Below are 22209 nucleotides of genomic sequence, written 5' to 3' on the forward strand. Positions count from 1 at the left end.
TTACTCACACTCCTCTTCACCACATTCTTATATAACTTCCAGGGATGGTCTCTGGTTCTTCCCCTGTCACCTACTCTTTTTATAATCTCTTCTGAATTAATCTGATAAAATTCCCTCACTAACTGAAACATCTCTATCATATCATCTATTTTCCTCCAATCCACCAAATTCTTCAACCTCTCTCCATAGTTAACATTCCAGAGTGCCGATGTTGTCTGTCACTTGCCTCTGGACCTCCTAGAATGTTTCCACATTACAATGAAAACCAGGTGACCAAATTTGAGCACAGTAAGTGTGGCCTGACCAGTGTCACAACCACTTCCTTATCCCTGTGCATTAGTGTACTTCTTATCATAGAACCAATATGATGTGCAGTTTTTGAAACAACTGCAATATGCCTGCTAAACTTCAGCCTGTCAATCATCTCTCTCAGATCTTGAATCTCATCCACTTCCTGCCTTATGCCTCTTCTACAGATATACTTTCATTTGCTAAATTGACTACTATTATTCCTCCACTCACCTTCAAATCATTAAAAGAAGAGCCACTGCTAACCAGCACCCTTTTACAGTCCATCTTGAAATACCAAACTAACTTTAGTGCCTCCTCCTTTCTTCTATTCCTCTTGCTCATACATGGCACTAATGTGATATAGGTCTTGGACTTTCGTGTATGGATCAGATTAAAAAAAAAAACTTCCTGCAGTTCATTCATTCATCAAGCTAAAAGTCTATTTAAATCTTCTTGTAGAGATTTAACATTGGCAGTGCTACTTATAATTCTCCCCAACTCAGCAAAGAACTGAAGATCCCAGTCAATCCACATGATATATCATTTACAAACAAGTCAAACAGCAGGCAACCAAGATAAGAACCCTAAAGCACATCACTGGTTACCCATCCTTTTTGAGAGGCTACTCCATTATATACAACTTGCCAGTATCTTTCAGAGCAGTACACCAACTCCAACTGGTGATAATTATAAAAACACTTTTGCAAAGGACAAGAACATTACTGTACATGATTCTCCCTTATTCACCACCTGTTACCATATAAAATCCAAGTAAATTGATAAACAAGACCTACACTTATAAATTCATGCTGACTATCATAAAGAATCACATCAACCCTATCTTGTATTGTATTCCTAACCAATCTATCCAACACCTTCACTACAACCTATAGTTATAGATACTGGTCTATAATTGGAAACTTCTGTCCTAGAACTAGTGCTAGTGAAGTGTTACTATTTTACCTTCTTTCCACTCCATTAGGAACCCTATCCACTGCAAAACTTTCATTAAATAATCAGGTCAATGGCATGGCTAACTGTTGTGAACATTCCTGCAGCCTTAACATCTAACCCAATCAAAACCTGATACATCTGATTCTTTCGCTTCTAATTCCCTTCTACATATTGCACATCATCATTTACAGTATGATATACACTGATGAAGTGCTCATTCAATAATTCTATTATATCCTTTGCAACCGTCACTCTGCTACCATGACTATCCACCAGTTTTTATAATTATATAATTATTAGAATAATTATCTGCCATAATTATTCTTCCTCTTGCTTGCCATGTAGTTGAAGAATTCCACTTGAATTAACTTTGGTCTGACCAGATAATTTCCTCTCGTACTGCACATTTTCTTTCATTGCCATGCTCATCACCTTCATAGTCTGCACTTTATATTCCTCATGGATTTGATCATCACTGTCTTATTCCTCCTCCAAAATATTTTCTTGTCCAACACAGCTTGATTTCACTGTTCATCCATTTCACTCCTATTCTATTTACTGTAACTCTTGGTATGCAGTTAAACATTACTTGTGTCAGATACTGCCTTATGAAAACCATGCATTATCAATCTCTTCTCTGCAAAACTCATTTGCCCAACATACTGATGCTAGTTGACTACAGAGCTTCTCACCCACCTTATAATTTTGCATATCCTTTTTTTTTTTTTGGTAAAAACCTTTTCTTATTTCACCTCCATAAACATGTATCTCAATGTTTATGGAGGTGAAATGCACCTCCATAAACATCCATTTTCCAAATATGCATCTCATGATCACTCTCACAAACTGGTGGCAGTGTTAATACCTAACTATATCTTGTGAAGTTATCACCATGAATTAAGATAGATGAACAGAATGTGCCCAACATAGTGAATATAGCAATAGGATAAGAATGGCATATCAGCCTGGGTACTACACAAATATGCAAGAGAATTGAACTTCATCCAATAATTAGTCTGAGCTCTGGAAAGGTTCCAAGGGAGTGGGAAAAGGGTGTAACATGGTTCCATTACTCCAAGATAGAAGTAGCAATATATAAGAAAGATTAGCAGATTTAAAAAGTACTCTCCCCCCTTCCATCCCCCAAAGAACAAATAGATACAGAACATTCAACCTATTTAAATTAAGACAACTGAGAGTGAAATTTCACGTTTCTTTATAAAGCGATTCTGTAAGGTGGAGAAAAATCTCCACTTTTCTCATCTCCTATGGATAAGCTTCTGCCTCTTGGTTTTCCAGACCTCTACCAGATTCCCTGTTGTTATGGCTTATCTTATTATGGACAAACTGGAAGATCTTTTATTCATCATTAAGAACAAGTTACATATTAAATATCATGAGCATAAACAGTCTGGATTCACTGAGCATGCTATCTCCACTAAACATAAAATTCACTGGAACAAGACAGAATTCTTCAAAAAAATATTCCTTATGGAACATCTTTATGAAGAAAGATGCAAGACATTACTCCAATGTCCTAACTGATGGAAATAGATCCAATGGTCAAAGTATCTCCTTTGTGTTAGAGATGAGAAAAATTAGTAGATATAAAAGTACTAACTTTACATATGTACATACACACAAGGAAAATAATGACTATTTCAGTTGTCTTACATTAGCTATTAATGTGGTGCTTTTTCAAATTTTCTGCTATTATTTAACTGCCATTCTGTTTGTGTGCCGAGGATGCCTATGAAACTTAGACGAAAATTCTACAAAAATAAGTTTTAATGCGATTTTTCTCCAATTTCATAGTTTGTTATTAAGTTTATCTTCATTTTGTGAAACTGAACATATCAATTCTTGAGGATGCGAATGATGCCTAGCTTATGAGAAGGATGAAGCAAGAAGATATTGTCATGTGTGATTAGGCTTATGGTAACGGCATTGTCAGGTATCTTTCTGATGAGGAAATTAAATAAAATTAAAATTTCTTTCTGATGAGTAAAATTAGTTGTAAATTTAAGAGTAAAGAGAATGAAGAAATAGTTGTAGACTTGGAAGGTCATGTTTCCAAATAATATGTCAATGCATCTCCAAACAGATGATTTCAAATTGATTTTAGATAATTCCTTTTCAAAATTCTCCATATAGAGATCAGCTGATGGAGGGGAGAGAGAGAAGACTGCCCACTGCTAGTCCAAACTGCTGTTTGAAAAGAACAATATTCCAATGAAAGAAACTACATCAGAAGCAGTGTTCAAACAATTTTGTGAACTCTGGTGGAAAAAGATCTCCAATAAGGTCTGAAATATTAACCAGAATATAAGTAAAGAGATACCATGTTGAGACTAGAGAAGATATGTCTATACTAGATGGTTTCTGGATGAAATAGGCAGAATTCTTGATGGAAGAATCAAAGGATCTGATGTGCTGTCCTAAAAGACTAGCAAGATGCAAAAACAGAAGCATGAGTTGGAGTGCTGGTCTTAAGAGGACTTCCGGTTTGTGTATTTTAGGAGATGTATCAAGACTTGGAGGGATTTGAGTTTTTGTAGCAAATATGGTAGCCAATTTTGACTATTTTTAGGAAATAGATTTTTTTTCAGTCCAAATAAGATATCATGATCTAGGATTGAGTAAGTGGAAGGATCAGTATAAATGGGAAATTTCATTATTATGATCTTTGTGCTCATGACTACTATTGCATTCCCTTTATCTGTTCTCAAAATTGCAATATTTTTTACTCTTAAGAGAACAGAAGAGCTTTCCTTTCTGAGATGGATACATTAGATTTACTGCAGATGAAAACAGGTTTTATGCAGATGAAATTTGCAGAATTAAGTGGAAGTTGACAAACACCTTTTTCAACTTTCAACACTGCATAAGGATTCAACTCATTAAATGTAATGGAATGGGTATAGCACAAAGGAAGGAACAAAAAAATAGAAGTTTATTGGATCTTATATATTTTGTCTGTCACAGAGACATCAGGAATGCAATCTCAAAGTTGCAAAAGTATGCACTCAAAACTTCCAGTTTAACTAAGTGGAAAAAAGACAAAGCCTAAAGATATATAATAAGGAGCATCCTCTAATGGTGCTGTAGGCTAGCCTTAGGATTGGACAGAAAGCCTAAGAAAAGGTTCCTAGATCTTGGGAATTTTAACAACCATATTTATTAAGATTAGGCTGTTTAACAAATCTGCTGCTGAATCTAAGAAAAGTCTTTCAAGTTCATATTTGTTGCACTGAAGAATAGTAGTTTCTCCCCACTTGATTCTATGCAAGGTATCCAAAGCATAGTTAGTTACGTAAGACTGATCATAATTATGAGAGAAGATATTTGTTTTCTTCTACGCAGATGTTCATAGATCTTCCAGTTTAACTATAAGATAATTTGCAAGAACAAAGAATCTAGTAAATACCTGGAAAAGAGAAGGAATGAACTGGATCCTTTAGGAGAGCAGATAAGGGCAGCTGGCTTCACATGCAGTTTGAAAGCAGAAGAGATTTTTTTTCCCGAGATGCCCAGACATAAGGAACAGTAATAGCATTATTACAATCTATTTGTAGAGAGGGATTTGAAGAGAAAGGAGGAAAACCAATTTGTTAATCTTTTTCATGCTGTTGAAAGGAGGATGATGGAAAAATGTATGTATCTACCTATGTGGTTAGGTTTCCTATAAACTGAGAAAGAAAGGGTGCCATTGGGAGGGCAAGTGATTAGATTATCAAGAAAGAGAAAGACAGGTTATTATTTTCTTTTTCTATGGTGATCTGAATTCTTGGGTACTGGCTATTGAGGTGGAAGAAGTCTAATGTATCAGTTTTTTATCATTATTTTTTTTAATGTTGCTCCCATCTGCAAAAGGTTATTTGTAAACCAATAGTATATTTTGTATCATGGATGGACTGAGAAAGTTTTTATTTTATTTTATTTATTATCCATTTCATATATTTTTGTATTTTCAATTTATTTTTACTTAGTCCAAAAACTCTTCTCTAGAGACCATACAAAGAACATTTTCAAGCGACTTCAAGCATCCAATAAGCAGGCCAAACAGAGAACACATCCTGTGTTCTCTGTTTGGCCTCTAACTTCCTGTCTACCATAGAGATCAGTAAGATAAGGATATGTATTACATACATATCCTGTTTGGTAAACAGGATAATAGCTATGCTTATAGCTATTTTGCATCTAAGGCTTCTTTTTTTTTTTTAATGAATTTAAGAAGTATAAAACTTTTAAAGAGTTTATTTTTATGTAGTGCCTGTGCCTATTCATGAAGGTTTTTTCATAAACACTATAATACATTCACACAGTGTAGCAAGGATTTTTTTCCATTATTTTTATATAAAGTTTTTTTTTTTTTTTTTTTTTTTTGTATTTTATATTTATATATTTTTTTTTACATAGGCCAGAAAACCTTCTATAGAGACCAAACATGGAACTTTTTTCAAGCTACTTCGGGCCTCCAAGAAGTGGGCAGTGGTCTCACACTGGACAGATGGAATTCAGTTCCCAACTAAAGGCAATCACAAAAGTCATGCAACAGCAGGATTCAAACCCAGAGAGATCAGATACAGTGACTGCTTGGCCAAGCAAAACAAATGTTTGGCATGGAATTTTGCTATGAAGCATAATGTATCAAGCCACATATTGGAAAACCACCTATAGAATTGGAGAAAATTATTTGCATCTCTTATAGAAATTTGTCAATTGATTATCACAATTCTACTTTGTACATATTTATATACTGCTGAGGAAATCTGATGTCAAATCACATCTTGATGAAAGTAATGTTCATACATTTAAAACCTGGTCTGCAAAGTTTTGTTTGACATGCTCTTGTTCCTTCAATCCAGAACTTCTGGATTGAAGGAACAAGACAGGATATCTTTATCTTAATGAATTTAAAAACCGCCTTTATTATACCATAAGCTACTGTTCTAGAATCTCAAATTCTTGTTGATAAGCTTACATGTTGGTAACACGACTTAAATTATTTCAGGAATTTACAACGTATACTAAATATTAATTAAAAGAAAACTTTAATCAATACTTCACATATTTCAGCAATGTTACATTGCCATCTTCATGGGAACATAAAACTATGATAAGTGCATGCAGGCACTAACAATGAGCAAATGAGGCTGAAGAGAGTAACTACCGTTGCTCCTAGAGTCCTAAAGGTGCCCCCTAGCAGGCTAAATTGGGTTCTCTTGGCTGTTAGGCTGATGTTCTGATGATGCAAGCTTCCCAAATTTGGGGCAGTCTCATGCACTCAAATTTATTGAGGAAGTTTTTTTTTTTTTTAGAGCTGAGGCTGATTCCATGAACGATCTTTCGTATTTATGTTTGCTGAGGTGTAGTCAAGTGGCTTTCTTCCATCGTATTCTGTAGCAGGTATCCAGAGCATGGTTCGCAAGTCCAGAATGGCTATATTGGTGAAACTGGATGTAGTCTTTGTGTTTGGATAATCTGATATTAGCAGTCCTGCCTGTTTGGCCACAGTAGGACAGTTTCCAACTGCAAGGGACCTGGTATACTCCAGGTAGGTCTAGGGGAAGTGGCTGATCTTTGGTGGAGCAGATAAGGGATGCCAAGAACATATTAAGGATGTGGTTTAGTTCAGAGGTTAGGGCATTATCATCTGATCAGATGAATTTTGCCCTGTTATATAGGGTTTTTATAACCCCATTGATGGGGGGGGGGGGGAGAATGTATCTGCCTATATGGGTTGGTTTTCTGTAAACAGAGAAAGCCAAGGATCCATCAGGCTGGTGTGTAATCAGTGTCTAGGAAAGGAAGATTGTTGTTTTTTTCTTTTTCTAAGGTGAACTGGATTCTGGGGTGTTGGTTGTTTAAGCGTTTTAAGATGATGTGGAGTGTATCTGAGCCATGTGGCCAAATAGCGAACACATCATCCATGTAGCATAGCCAAACTGTTTTTTTTTTGTGAGGCTGAGTTTAAGGCTTTTTCTTTAAAGTCTCCATACAGAAGTTGGCCAAGGGTGGGGGCGAGTGATGAATCCATCGCTGTCTGTTTGTAGAATTTTCCTTGCCAAACGAAATAGCCTGAGTTCATTGTGAACTGAAATAGGGCTAAGGTATTGGGAGGAGACCAAAACTGACCATTATGTCAGTGTGTTGGAGTGAGAAGTTTTCTATACTGGCCTTGAAGTGGGCTGAGTTTTTGATTTTTTTGTATGTGATGGTGTATTGCTAGTATAGTGTGTGAGAGCTTTGGCTAAATGTTTGGCTAATTTGTATGTGGGGGAATTAATGCAATTCACTATGGGACGTAATGGCACATTTTGTTTATTGATTTTTGGTAGTCCATATATTCGGGAGAGGGATATAGAGTTAAAAGGCTTTAGTTTGTTAGCAACTTCCTCAGGCCAAGAAGTAACTTAAGCACCCTTTGGAGTGTTCTGATTTGGGAGCTTCCTATACCTCAACCAATTTGGGTGCTGAGACTGCCCCAAATTAGGGAAGCTTGCATCATGAGAACATCAGTCCAAACAGCCAAGACAACCCAATTTAGCCCACTAGGGGACACCTTTAGGACTCTAGGAACAACAGTAGTTACACTCTTCAGCCTCATTTGCTTGTTGTTAGTGCCCACGTGCACTTATCATAGTTTCATTTTCCATGAAGATGGCAATGTAACATTGCAGAAATATAGGAAGTATTGATTAGTTTTCTTTTAATTAATATTTAGTATATATGTTGTAATTTCCTGAAATAATTTAATAGTCTAGAATCTCCAATAAAAACTTAACATTAAATACTAACAAACTTTCCTCCCAATCCAGTTAAGATAGCTTATAAGTGATCAAAGATCACGCCTAATCATTTATCAGCTTGTGCTCCATGAGATATGGTAAAAAATTTTTCAGCTTATTTGATTATTATAAAGTCATAAGAATTGCTGTCAGAGTTAAAAAAAATTCATGGTTCAATATAATCAGTTCTTACCTTCATAAGAGCAAGTAAATAGTTCTTTAGAAAATCTCTTAATCTCTTATACAGTTCAAAACCAACAAACTGAGCTCCTCCAGGTGGTTGTCCTTTCTTACACTTCGTAGATGATGTTCTGGAACTAGACTGGTGAACACTAGTACAATAATCATATACATGGCTAGAAAAACGTCAAGGTGATAACAAAGAGCAAATCAAAAAACTGAATTTCTGATATCACTGAATTATATTGTAGCTATTTTCAAATTTCCATTTTCAGTCATTTTAAACAAACAAAAATAATATGATACCTTTTAAGATAGCTGAAACTAGAGAATTTTTACAAAAACTTGGATAGCTCTCAATTTACATAAATTTCAGAAGTATATAGCATGCTGTGACATTGCAAAATAATTAAGAATTCATTATGTTTCCTATCAACAATTTTATTCCAAACTGGTCTTCAATTTCTCCAAATGAGATTCTGCATTTATCTAAGAAAAAACTGCATCTGGATCCTTCCCTGCTATTTTTGATTTAAACACTGTTATGCTTTCATCTCCCATATCACAGTCCACAGCTTACACATGTTTGTAAAATAACACATTACATTTGAAGCCATCTGTACTTCTGAGTTTCCTATTCTTACTCCTATAGTCTTCGATCTATTCTGTTTCTATCCCATTTTGGTACTGTATGCTCTGAATTAGTATTTGGGTCAGTTTCTCTTATTCCATATATTAACTGGCTTCACATAAGTCTTTATTATCTTATGGTTTGTTTATTTATTCTATAGATTCACCATTAAAAATGCTGATTTTCAAACCAAATTGGTTATAAAATTGGGTTAATTTGCAGCTTGAAGATTTAAATAACATATGCATATTGCAACAAATAAAGATTTATTCCCCCCCCCCAAAAAAAAAACAATGCAAAATTTATTTGTATATTCAAATTTACAAGAAAACTACAATAAATTTGAACATCAAATACAAAGTAACTTTTTTTTTTCAGTGAAATGTAAAAAAGTAGACCTCATTGGTCAAGTGTTTTTTTTTTCATTGTTTTTTTTTTTGAATGTTAAAAAGATGCCAGTACCCATTCTTTGCTAGCAAGAAAAACTGAAAATTAAAAGGATATGAAAAGAAATAAAAAATAAAAATGACTGATATTTTAACTTTATAGTGTGATAATGTTTTGGAATAGGAACAAAACAAGTGCAGCAGCTTTCCCTTATCCACAGGGGATACATTCCAAACCCCCCTCCCATGGATACCTGAAACCATGGATGGTACCAAACAAACGATCATTCCACCTTTCAATGCACAGGAGTAAGTTAGATGTGTTCCATCACAGCTGATGCACAGCTTTTTTGCAGAGCAAGATTATTACTCTTTATAACAAGATCAGGCACAGATAAAGCAGTTTGGACATTCCCACATTGCTGATATTTAAAGCATCTTACCAGATTGAAAATGTAGCCTAAGAGGAGAGTGAGGTATCCTACTGTAACTGATGTTGGAGATATGGATGAGGCACAAAGGATGATATTCCCAATTTGAACTAGGTGATCATTCCTACATATTAGGATGTACCTCATACAATCACTCCTTGATCTTTAAGCTCCGAACACATTTCATCTAGAACAGAGGATTTTATGTGTTACAGTAATTAGTGTTTCTCTCCTACACACACTGGTGGTACTTGCAGTAGGGTTTTTTTTTTTTTTTTTTGAGATCCTGGAAAATAGAGCAATAAAGATTCAGGAGAAGTAGAATGAAGAACATGAGAAGAAAGTACAGAAAAAGAGGAAATATGAAAAGGAACAATTAGAGCAATAAAGATTCAGGAGAAGTAGAATGAAGAACATGAGAAGTACAGAAAAATAGGAAATATGAAAAGGAACAATACCATTATAAGGAGGTCTCCTCAACCATGAACAGCCACCCTATGTGAAAAGCAATAAGTCTGCAAAACTTCAGCCAAATTATATATTTGAAAATCAGCAATGAATGAAAAAAAAAAAAAAAAAAACAGCCACCCTATGTGAAAAGCAAGAAGTCTGCAAAAAGACTTTGGCCAAATTATATAATACTTGAAAATCAGCAATGAATGGGGGGGGAGAAGAAAAATCAACTACAACCTCAATAGTAAATCTATAGAATAAGTTAAACAATTTAGTTATTTAGGTTCAATTTTTGGTGAAAATGGCACATAACAAAAGGATGGTCTGGTGAGAAGCCCATTGAATTAAATTATACACAACAAGAGAAATCAGCCAAAACATTAAGGTAGCAGTGTATAAAACTGTTATTTTAAAAAGCTTTGAAAATACAAATTAAGAAGCTAGAAAGAAAGCAGCTGAACAAAGATCAGAGACCACAGATATAAATTTGAGGAAAATCATAGAATTGAATGGATGGCACCAATAAAAGAATCATTAAAAATGAAGACAGCTGAAAAGAACTTTACTTTCTTGATATTCAAGAATAGCTAATCTAAGAAAATGAAGACTAAGATGTAGTTAGGTTGACTTGATGTAATTAAGACTGTCAAAAGATCAAAATGAGGGTTAATCATGTACCAGATTAACAGAAAGCTGTTAAATGAGGGTTAACTTTTTTCTAGAAAAAAGTTAACAGAAAGCTGTTCATGAAATTGTGTTTGGTACACCAGAACATAATTATCAGAATTGAGATATAGAAGAAAGAATGAATCAAGTCTTAAATCAGTTGCAAGAATCTGTGGAGAAAATGTACAATCTATATGGATCACTAAAAAAGTAACATTAAATCAGATAAAGATCAGTTCTTTATATACAGATGTCATACCAGTAATTAAAATGACTTATCTAGCCACAGTATCCAGCTTACATTAACCTTCTCTCTCTGTGTACAAATATTTGAACATTAACCATGCAGAGGGGTATAATTACACCCCATGCATTTTCGGTGCAAAATGTAAAGAAAAAACTTCAACTGCATAAGTATTTGTGAAATTTTATTGATTTTTAAGATGATAGGTATAAAAAAATTAAAAATTTAATTTAAAATATTAAAATTAAAGTTTTATATAAATAAAAAAAATAAATTTAAGATGCATCATCAGAATCAGTGTGAATAATAATTTCATCATGAATTTTGGTGTTCATGCATTTGTCTTTCTCCGAGAACTCATCCAGCTGTTCATCTCCCAATTCTTCCACAGTCCAGCATATATTAGAATGCCAATCATAGTATAGATTTCATCAGCATTAGTATCACATCAAATCCGAGGTTGTTTGTATTACTGTGGATTTCTGGATGCATCTTAATGATCTCTGGCTTTTCTATTAGTTTCACACACAATCATGTTTATAATTGTTTCAGGAATTATTTGTTTGAAACAGCCCATTGCAGATCGTAGATTTTGAGTTAGTATTGCTCCGGCAATTCCTTCTCTTTCTCGAAATACCTGAAAGAGAAGAACTTTATGTACATCAGAAGAAACATTGGTCCATCTTCTGTTCATTTTTTAGTTTCATTGGGATACACATTTTCTGGGATATTCTCAACAGAAGAACAAACAGTTGAAACGTCCACAGTAGCTATAGATTCTGCATTTGTTTCTTCTTCTATTAGTTCTTCATCCAATTGTGGTATATATTCTTCAGCAACATCGTCAAAAGCTGAAAAATCGCCAACAAACATATCGTTTTCTAATTCCACATCAGAATCATCATTGCTTGGCATATCTGATGAAGCAACTGACGACACTTCCTCTAAAAGATCTCTCAATTCGGAACTGGTACGTCTTTTTCCTCCTGTCATAATTATCTAAAATATCCACAGAAAAAAAATAATCTATAAAAACTATAACAAAAAAATAAACATATCACAAAACAAACTTAGTAGCAAACAATGACTAAAAACAAAGAAAAATATACACGCTCATACACAGTTCCAAAGCAACAACTGCGAATATAGTAGCAAAGCAAAAAAATATATATTTCAGGCAACAGGAATATAAATACAAAACAATTAAAAAAAAAAAAAAAAAAAATACTAAAACGCAGCTGATTACCAAAACCGGTTTTTGTATGGAGAATATAGGGGTGCATATGCACCCCCTCCTGTACATGGTTAAGCACTCAGTTACTTTGAAACCTTACTACATTCAAATTCACCGATTTCAATGAAAAAATTTTTTTTTTCAAATTGTGTGCGAAACATATCACAGACAGCTTCCTAAGAAAACTTTGGAAAATTTCCATTCTGCAACTTTTTATTTATGTTTTCATTAGCTGGGGTGTGTTTGCACCCCTGTACACAGAGAGGTTAAGATCATCACACAGGCCTAAAACTAGCTGCTCTGAAGTTTCACAGTTTGCTATTACCAATTTGTAAGAACAAATGATATAGCAAGTGGTGAAGTATGTCAGTTACTGTACTCAAACTCTTAAGGTTCCAGGATATCAAATTAAACAAATTTGGTATGAAAAGAATTATGAATGCACCTCCGAGGAGTACAAAGACTCATTACAGGCAAGTCCATTTAGACACACAAATATCTATGATATCTCTCCTTGAATACATTTACCAAAGACATCCTTACAACAAGATAGCCCATTCCACATACTCACACAAGAATAACCTGGACTCCCCATGCATCCTAACAAGCACTCACAGCCAGCTTCTAGCAATAACTGCAAATTCTACCTCACCATTCATTAGCTGCAAAATATCACGTCTAAGATTCCCATTTGCCTATCTACTGCTGAAACTGAAGACTATATTTCCTCAAATAATAAACAATATGCTTTATATGCAAAAATTTTCAAAAAATGGAGCCTATGAAAATGAGAGGGAAACAAAAAAAAATTCTACTACAAGTTCTATGGTGAAACTATAGAACAAATAAAACAATTTAGTTATTCTGATACTTTGAAAGTAAATAGGGAAATAGATAAAATAAGACTAACATGGTAGAAAGCTATCTGGATAAATATTGAATCTCATCCTACAGCAAACATCATTATGAACTCAAACAAATAAAAAAAAAAAAAAATTGCTGACTGAAGTCTTCCAGAGAATAAATGCTAAAGAAAATTAACAGCAGAGCAGACAAGATCTTCCAATAATAAATTCCTCTCCTTACAAGCTTTCTGGAGTGATGACTACAGCAATTTACAACTCTTCAAAAAATTCTGACATAATAAAACAGATGAACGACCTAGAGACCACAACATCAAAATTGAAGAAAATGACTAAATAGCTAGTATCAATGAAGAACGATACTAAAAATGAAGAAAACGAGCTTGACATTATTAGCATTAAAGAATGTAATGCATCATGATCACTGTCATCAAATTCCTGACATGTACCCTCAAGGGGGTGTATACAGCATATTATGATAGTACTACATGAAAAACTAACATCATTACTAACTTCCTATCAACAATTTTGCTCCAAATCAATCTGTTATCTGTCAAGACTCCAACATTACCAAATCTTATATTTTTGTCTTCTAAGACAATTTTTACTGTATCAATCCACCTATATCTTGGTCTTCCTCTGGGTCTTTTTCCTGCCAACCTGGCAGAGAACACTTGTTTGCTAATCTTTCCTGTCCCATTCTCTTTAAGTGACCATACTACCTGAAATTAGCTCTGCTAACACATTCCTGGATGCTAGCAATGTCTAGTTCTTTCCTAATATCCTTGTTTTTAATATGATATTGCCATTCATGTCATCTGTTCATGTCCCTAATCTTTCTCAGGACTCAATATCTGTGGCCTAGTCTTTGGTCTAGTGTTTTATTTCTAACCCAGCTCTCAGACCCATAAGTTAAAATTGGTTTGAACACTCTTATATACAGCTAATTTAGTTTTTGACTAATTTCTCTCTTATTCCATATAAATTTATTCAGCTAACTGCCTACCATACCAGTTTTGTTGATTCTGTTGTCTACTTCCATATTTAATTTACCATCTTCACTAAGTAGCTGAAATGTTTCACTTGTTATATAGGTTCACTCTTCACAATGCAGTTGATACTGCCTCTAACTTCCTGTGTCCACCATAGAGTTCTGATTTTTCTATACTTGCAGACAACCTCTCCAAATGCCTCTCTGGCTGAATCAATGTTTTCTTCTGGGCTTGCCATTGAATCCCCAAGGTTTGGTTCCTGTTCTTAAACTTCCATTTTTTCTTGAATAATGTTTGTGTATTTTAGTCTACAAGTTCACATCTGAGAGCTGCTCAACTTTTATTCGCTTTAAAACTTTCTAGCATGTTCTTCTTTTCAACATGAAATTCAATTTTATCCTGCTCAAGACTAAATGGTGATCACTTCTATTTCAAATCTCCTGTACACCTAGGATCCTGAATCAGTAAGAAAAGATCACTATCAAACAATAACAATCAATGAGACTTTCCCCTGATTTTTATTGCCTGAATATAACATTTTGTATTTATTGCTTAGAAAGATCTCACCAGTTTTTGCCTTTTTTGTTTCAGTCACCCCTATGCTATCGATATGGTACTTATCAATTCCTCAGTCAGCTCCATTTCTTTGCCATTCAGGCTTCTTACGTTGATAGCACCGATCTTGAACTCTGGTGATGCTGAGTTGGGGTGCGTTTCAGGATATGTTCCAGTAGCTAACTTTTCGCTGTTTACCTTGGTTTCCTGGCAAAAACAACAAGAGCCTTGTTTAACCAGGCGACTCCCCAGCTGGCATGCAATTCGGTCATGTTGTACCATCATTTTGTATTGTGGTTTAAGCCATTAAAAATACAATTTGGTCAACTAAATCCCAAATTGCTAGCCCATTCTTGTTCATTCAATGTCCAGGTAGATACCTAACAGAGTGCACCACAAGAAGGTGAGGACTGGACATCAGGTCAGAAGCACTGTTAGATTCTCCACATTCCTTTAAAGGCTATGTGAAGGTCTCCTCTCAGTTATACAGCTTTAACTCTTAAGCACCCCAATCTTCTTCAATGTAATATAAAATTGTTAAGTTCTGAGATTTGTTTTGTTTAGACATTTTGTTTGCACTAACGAGATGTGTCAGCCATTATACATAACTTCTCTCTTGCCATTTACATGGAGAGCACATGCTTGCCAAGGAGTTTAATGGGTGATTGACAGCTGACAGGGAGAGCATTTGGTATTGAAGTACAGAGAAAAACAAGTAGAGAGCTAATGGAAATTTGAGAATGGCAACTGGAGAATTTTGTTCTTAGGAAGTTTTTAAGTTTTATGTGACACCAGGGAGAATATTAATAGAAGATTCTAACAAGGAATCACAGAACTAAGTCTTTAAACTAGAAGAGTTGAGACTGTCAACAAGTATTTAGTAAATAAAATAAGATACTGCAGTTGACGTTCTAACTGAATGTTCGAGGAAACACTAAATGGAAAGTTTCATCTTCTGCCTTAAGGACAGCAGATTACTATGGAAAAAGCAAATGATGAAATTTAAAACTGTAAAGCAGCTTAACATAAAGAGCTGAACTTAGATATGTTGTTCATGAAGTAGTAGAAGAAACTTCTTTCTCTGGTACAAAAATTAGAAAATTGTGAGATCTCAAATAGAACTGCAAAAGGCAAGAATATTTATAATTCAATGAGATAGGAAGAATAATATTGTATGCTACATAAGCGAGATAAAAAAAGGACCCCGTAGAAAGCAGAAAATTTTATATTTTCAGAAGTGGCCCTAACAAAGAAACCGACTCTGATGAAGATTTTTGTTGTGAAAATAAGGTGTTTAGTCTGGTAGACATAATTAAGTATATAGTTAATCTGAGATGTCTAAGATGGTATGGTCACTTAAATGGCAATCTAAATGAATTTTTGGCAAAATAAGAAAGATTCATAGGAAGACTAGGTCCTTAGGGTGACTTACAAGACAAAGAATTTCGATTGATCATATAGAAGATGGGTCTTATTTGTCAAACTAATAAACCTATATGCATCATATCACAGTATCCTGTATGGTCTTCATGAATACAAAAACCAGGAAAACTTCTACAGGAACCATTTATATAAATTAAACAACTCCACTGCTTAGAAATCCAGTATAGTCACTCATGTTCAACATGTCAAAATATTTTATTCGTCTGTTTCCAATAAATAACCTTTTTTTTAAACAAACATTCCCCCCCCCCCCCACACACACACACAAAAATTGAACTTAATCATGTTCTCAGCTTATCCACAGTACCACTTATCACTGCAAATATCATTAATGACTAGTAAACAACATTTATTTTAAGTGTTTACAATATAAATCTGCTAGTATACATTGCACCAAACACATTTCCATTAACAAAAAATCAGAACAAAAGAGGATACGTATACAGCTCCATGTACCTTGTTTTTGACATGTTCTGGTGCTTGTTCATATATACCTGTTCTATACCGTCTTTCAGATCACCCCAAATTTGATCTAGATCAATTTGTTTCAGTCCATGTGTACTCTGAGATTTGGCTGCTTGGTTAAAAGCTGAAGGCCCAGGAGATGACATTATGTAAGCTAGAAGAACTATAAAAAAGAAATCATTCATTTTGTCATTAATAAATTTGATTAACAGTTAAAGTTAATACAGAGTAGCGCGCTATATAGCAACATTATTTCCAAGATTTCTATATGTATAATACAAGATAAGTCAGCCTACTGCAAACATCATCATGATGAGCTCAAATTAATAAAAAAAAAAATTCCTGAGCCAGGAATTTTTTTTTTATTTTTTTATTAGTTTAGGTTGTTTTTACTAGTTATTATTATTATTATTTATTAGTTTGAGTCTCCCATAGAATAAATGCTAAAGAAAATTATCAGCAGAGAAGATCAGACCTTCCAACTAACACAATTATGTTGAAATTAAGTTCTAGGTAAGACCAACATAATTCTAAGATAAAAGAGAAGTGCAGTAATAGTGAAGCTTATTTTAAAATATGGTCTTTATACCAAAATTAAAATTATATGGTTTTTATACTAGAAAAAGAATAGCAGCACATTGTACTAAAAAATAAAGTGTAGAATGTTTTTTCACTCAGTTATCATTATTGACAAGAAATTTGTTTTAATCCTATACCTGAGCATAAGTAATGTTCGTGAACAAGTACCTTCACAACTACACTACTAGCATACAGAGGCTGCTGCCTTCACTGCTACTATATTTGTTGAATAGTTTTCTAATTTCTAAGATTTAATTTATTAGAACTTACTAAATATGCATATATATATACCAAATAACATTTCACATTTACACACTTTTCACCTCATAACACTATCACTCAGTTCCCATTACTTGAACTCAGATAATTATATCTTTAGATGGCAGATGGGTTGTAATTTGGTATGTCATCTCAAAGTCTAAAGCAGATTGAAGTTCTATGTTTAGTCTGCAGGCTTTCTAGATTATCTAATCACTGGTTTGCCCATGATACTACTGTACAATAGCTTTAGTATGAGTTATGGATAGGGTTCACATTGAAAATCATCCTAATTTAGATTATGCTTGACAAGTATGATGTCTAAATTGTGTGTTCTTTGGACAGTCCGTTAAAGATCAAAAATCTAAGTAAGTGCCATATGAAACCAAGTAATACTTATTTGAAAGTCTGAGTGATTTCATCCCCATTTCACTCAAAACTTGTGGCCAACAAGTTGTTAAACTGTGCCAAAGCAATCCAAGCCAAAGATTCAGCATATGACAAAGTCAAAAACTAGCCACTCATTCAGTTTATACTACAGCTCATAACTGAGAAAATAATTTCTAAAGATGACTTTGTGAAGGCCAAATGCACTAAGCTTGTATCTTGTTCAAATGGCAGTTAAGCTGTCTGGTCCCTCACTGTGTGATACAACTTTTCACCTTTGATGTTTCCACCTCTATTAGATCCTAATGGTGCAATGGTGACATCTAAAGATAAGGCAAACCTCTGGGCATCAGATTTTTCCATCAACTACTGTACAGATTAACAAGGCAAATCTCCTCCTGCTATTCCACAAACCATTCAGAAGTATGCCTTCTGATATTTCACCAGAAGGACATGAGAAAAATATTCAGCAGCCTTGACACCACCAATAAATCTCCTGGTCCAGATGGCATTCCTCCAGAACCTGCTCCTGTATTGTACCTGCCTCTTCAAGCTGTTATACTCATCTGGCATCTATACTGCAGCTTGGGAGTAAGCTTTTATCCAGCCAGCGACATAAAAAAGTAGAAGTTGACAAGCAGAATTATTGCCATAATGCTCTAATTTCAATGCTCTCAAAAATAATGGAAAAGATCAATAGCCAACTGCTTCCCTATTGGGAGACTGGCCAATTATTACTAAGTGATCACCAATACAGATTCAGTTATTCTCATTCCACTGCAGACCTCCTTACCAACCTCATCCATCTTTGGACACAAACTATGGAAAATTTGAAGTAACTCAAGTAGTCACTCGATATTTCTAAGGCATTTTGATCAAGTTGGGCATTGTGGCCTTCTTTAACGAGCTACCATTTTATGGTATTTCCCCCCCCCCCCTCCCTTTGTGAATGGATTGCCAGCTTCCTCACCAGTCATTCACTGCGTCATAGTGGATGGTTTCCTTTCAATCAATGCTAGCATATCTCAGTGCTTTCATCTACACTCTTCCCCCTGTACATTAACAATATCTAACATCCACTCCCGTGCATAGAATTACTGATGACAGTACTCTCCACTCCTCTTTTCATTTTGAAAACCTTGTGCTCAGGCAATTCAAACTTCAAGATCTTTAACCAATGCCTTAAATATTGATCTCCTCAGCATTCTCAAGTGCAGTGAGAATAACTTGGTAAATTTTAATCCTGTCTCATTTCCCAGAAGAAAGACAATGCTTCACTTTTCCTTACTTTTGACAATATGCTACTCAAGATCAGTTTTTCTTTGGTTGAATTTTGCGAATTTTGCATCTACATAGAGCACAAGCACATCAGGTCCACATCCTCTTCTGCTTCCAAAAAGCTTGGTATTCTTTTTTTGTTCTAAACATTACTTTTCTCCTGTTCAACTTCTGACACTCTATAAAGCTCAAATCTGCCTATCCTTAGAATATTGTTCCCACATTTGGAGTGATGTACCTAGGATCTCCCTCAAAATACTTCATTATATTCAGAAAAAAAGCAATTCATTTAACTGATGCCCAAACTCCCTACAGCCACTTTCCCCATAGATGCTTTATTGCTATTGCATTATGTTTTATATTAGGTATTTCATGAGCATTGCTACACTGAAATAGCCACTACCATTCCTCTTTCTTCTAAATCACATACTAACACAAGCAGTCACTGGTTCACATCAATATACTGTTTGGCTGCAAACTCAAACCTATTTCTCATCCTTCGCATCCTCTGCTCTCCGAAACAGTCTTCCCCCACACTGTTTTTCCTCAAATGATTGCTAACCCTAAGGTTCTCAAGAAACATTAAATTATTTTAACCCAAATTAAAGATGCCAAGAAGTTGTATTCTTGTAATTAAAATGAAAAGCCAAACGGCTAGTTTTCTGGCACCTTAATAGTTATTAAAGGGATAAAAATCCTATGTTTTTGTATATATAGCCAGTAAGTCAAACTCAAGATCGAGAACTACGATCTATGAGTTTCAACCGAAAAGCTATCGGCGAAGGCAATTCGAAGCAAAGGTGGAGCAAGCTCCCTCACTATTCTTGATATTCTCTCATAATGTAAAACACAGCTCCTAGGAGATGTAATACTGTCATTACATTATGAGGAGAGGTCACTACCCAGACTACCGGTAAGTTCTTTTCACTAAGCTTTGATATCTTCCAGGTCTACCTACTCACTGATGAGACTTGAAAAAAAAGGTTGAAACCGGTCTGGGTAGTGACCTCTCCTCATAATGTAATGACAGTATTATATCTCCTAGGAGCTGTGTTTTACATTATGAGAGAATATCAAGAATAGTGAGGGAGCTTGCTCCACCTTTGCTTCGAATTGCCTTCGCCGATAGTTTTTCGGCATTGAAACTCATAGATCGTAGTTCTCGATCTCGAGTTTCACTTACTGGCTATATATACAAAAACATAGGATTTTTACCCCTTTAATAATTAATAAGTTGTATTCTTGTTTAATCCTTTATTGGAAGTGGTCTATGTAATGGTCCTTCCCATAATGCAGGACATTATACACAGCTGAAGGCATTAGGCTCTATATAGAAGTAACCTAGTCATGAAAATACTTCATGCACAAACTTTGCTTACTCGTGGATAAAGGATTACACATGAATATAATTTCTTGGGATCAGTAATTTAATTTATAAACAAGTGAGAAAACTTCTCACAAATAGCTAATCCAGAGTATTTTAATAAGAGATTACTTTTCTCTACTTGTATATGGGAAATATGACTTCTGCATTAATTCAACCTTGTATCCATTCTGAGTCTGGTTCCACTGATGAGTCCTCAAAGGTTGAAACTGGTCTGGGTAATGACCCTTCCCTAATGCACAGCATTATACACACCCAAAAGGATGTATGCTTTGCATTATGGGATACTAAAGCAATTAATGTGAAGTCATTAGGCTCTCTCTCTCTATATATATAGAGCCTAGTTGTAAAAATACTTCACAAACTTTACACTTGGATTGAACATAATTTTGTGACATTTTCATTTATAATCAAGTGAAAAAATTAACTGCTTGCCCACATATACAGTACTGTCATAGATTGTGGAACCTCTCATGAGTATAGTTGATATAAGGTTCTTCTTCTCTTAGTACAATGGGAATTCTAAGTCTTTGCAACCAAAATAGAGCATCACTACTAGCTACACTTTAAGGACAGCTATTTATAAAGAAATATCATTGCTCATGAGGCCAATGCCCATTAGCGTCTGATGCTTGTTTCACCCTTCAATACCATTTCGCTGTCTACTGCCTGTTGACTCGAATCCTGCAAATTTTTTCCACATTACTCCTTCACATCATCTACCCACTCTTGCCTTGGTTATGATATTTCTATTGTTATCCATTCTACAGATATCCAAAAAGGTTTTTTTTTTTCAGATCATTTTCTGATTAAGATCTCTTTACAGTTCTATATTTGTTACCTTTTGCACCCATCCAATGCACAGAATCTTTCTATAACACGATCTTTAGAAAGCCAATATTCATCTCAGTCTTTGACCATTACCCATGTCTCACAACAACAGTGCTCATGAATATGCATGTTTAGTAATCTTAGTAGTAGTAGTAGTGGGGTGCAATCCTAGCTCGCCTCCTCTTGGTGCACCCTGGATAATGCTAAAGAGCTAGAGTGACTTGCAACCAGACTATCTTCTCGATCTCCTGGTTACAGCACACATGAACTCAAATACACAAATTAGCTCTCTTAAGGGCAAGATGACTAGTAATATTGGACCTGTTGTCTGAATTTGTCAAATTAACATTGAGGGTAATTGAAGAGCAAGATATGAATACCTCTCAAAGATTTTATATGATAATAATGTAGACGTTGTTCTTATTCAAGAGACTCACTGTAAGGATGAGGATCAGCTCCGCCACAGAGGCCGAATTCCTGGTTACATTATCATTGGAGCCACTTACCATCATGCACATGGCCTTGCCACCTATGTACGTAGTACCCTAGAAGATTCCCACCTCATTACAACCAGCATTGTTGGCGGAGTGTATCTGATAACAACTATGAAAGGGAACATAACCATTACCAATGTGTATAAACCCCTGCCCTCTTGTGGCCTCCACAAGTTCAACCAGTGCACAATCACCCTGTGATGCATACAGGCGACTTTAACAGCCACCACACGCTACAGAAATATGCTTCCAACAAGGAATGTGCAGAGACTTTGACTGAATGGGCAGAAATTCACAACATGCACCTAATTTTCAATGCAAAAGATAGATCTTCCTTCAGGTCAGCAGCTTGGAACAGAGAGTACAACCTGACCTCTGCTTCGTCACTCAAGACAACAATGGACGACCGTTACCTGCAT

At 35.0% G+C, this 22209-nt stretch overlaps 1 protein-coding gene across 4 annotated transcripts in view; it reads right to left on the reverse strand.

The window, feature by feature from the left end:
- The window catches only part of Cul1 (cullin 1), a 371162-nt gene that overhangs the window by 278116 nt on the left and 70837 nt on the right, over positions 1 to 22209 (reverse strand). For all 4 annotated transcript variants that reach the window (XM_090405682.1, XM_090405683.1, XM_090405681.1 and 1 more), the window contains 2 exons: positions 16553 to 16742; positions 8230 to 8392 (listed from right to left, as the gene is read on the reverse strand). In XM_090405682.1, coding sequence (XP_090261808.1) covers positions 8230 to 8392; positions 16553 to 16725 — 336 coding nt within the window. In that variant the 5' untranslated portion in view covers positions 16726 to 16742. The remainder of the gene's footprint in view (positions 1 to 8229; positions 8393 to 16552; positions 16743 to 22209) is intronic.

Source organism: Typopeltis vanoorti, chromosome 15 (genome assembly GCF_054136105.1).
Source record: "Typopeltis vanoorti isolate ZY-2024b chromosome 15, IOZ_Tvanoo_1.0, whole genome shotgun sequence".
NCBI lineage: Eukaryota > Metazoa > Arthropoda > Arachnida > Uropygi > Thelyphonidae > Typopeltis > Typopeltis vanoorti.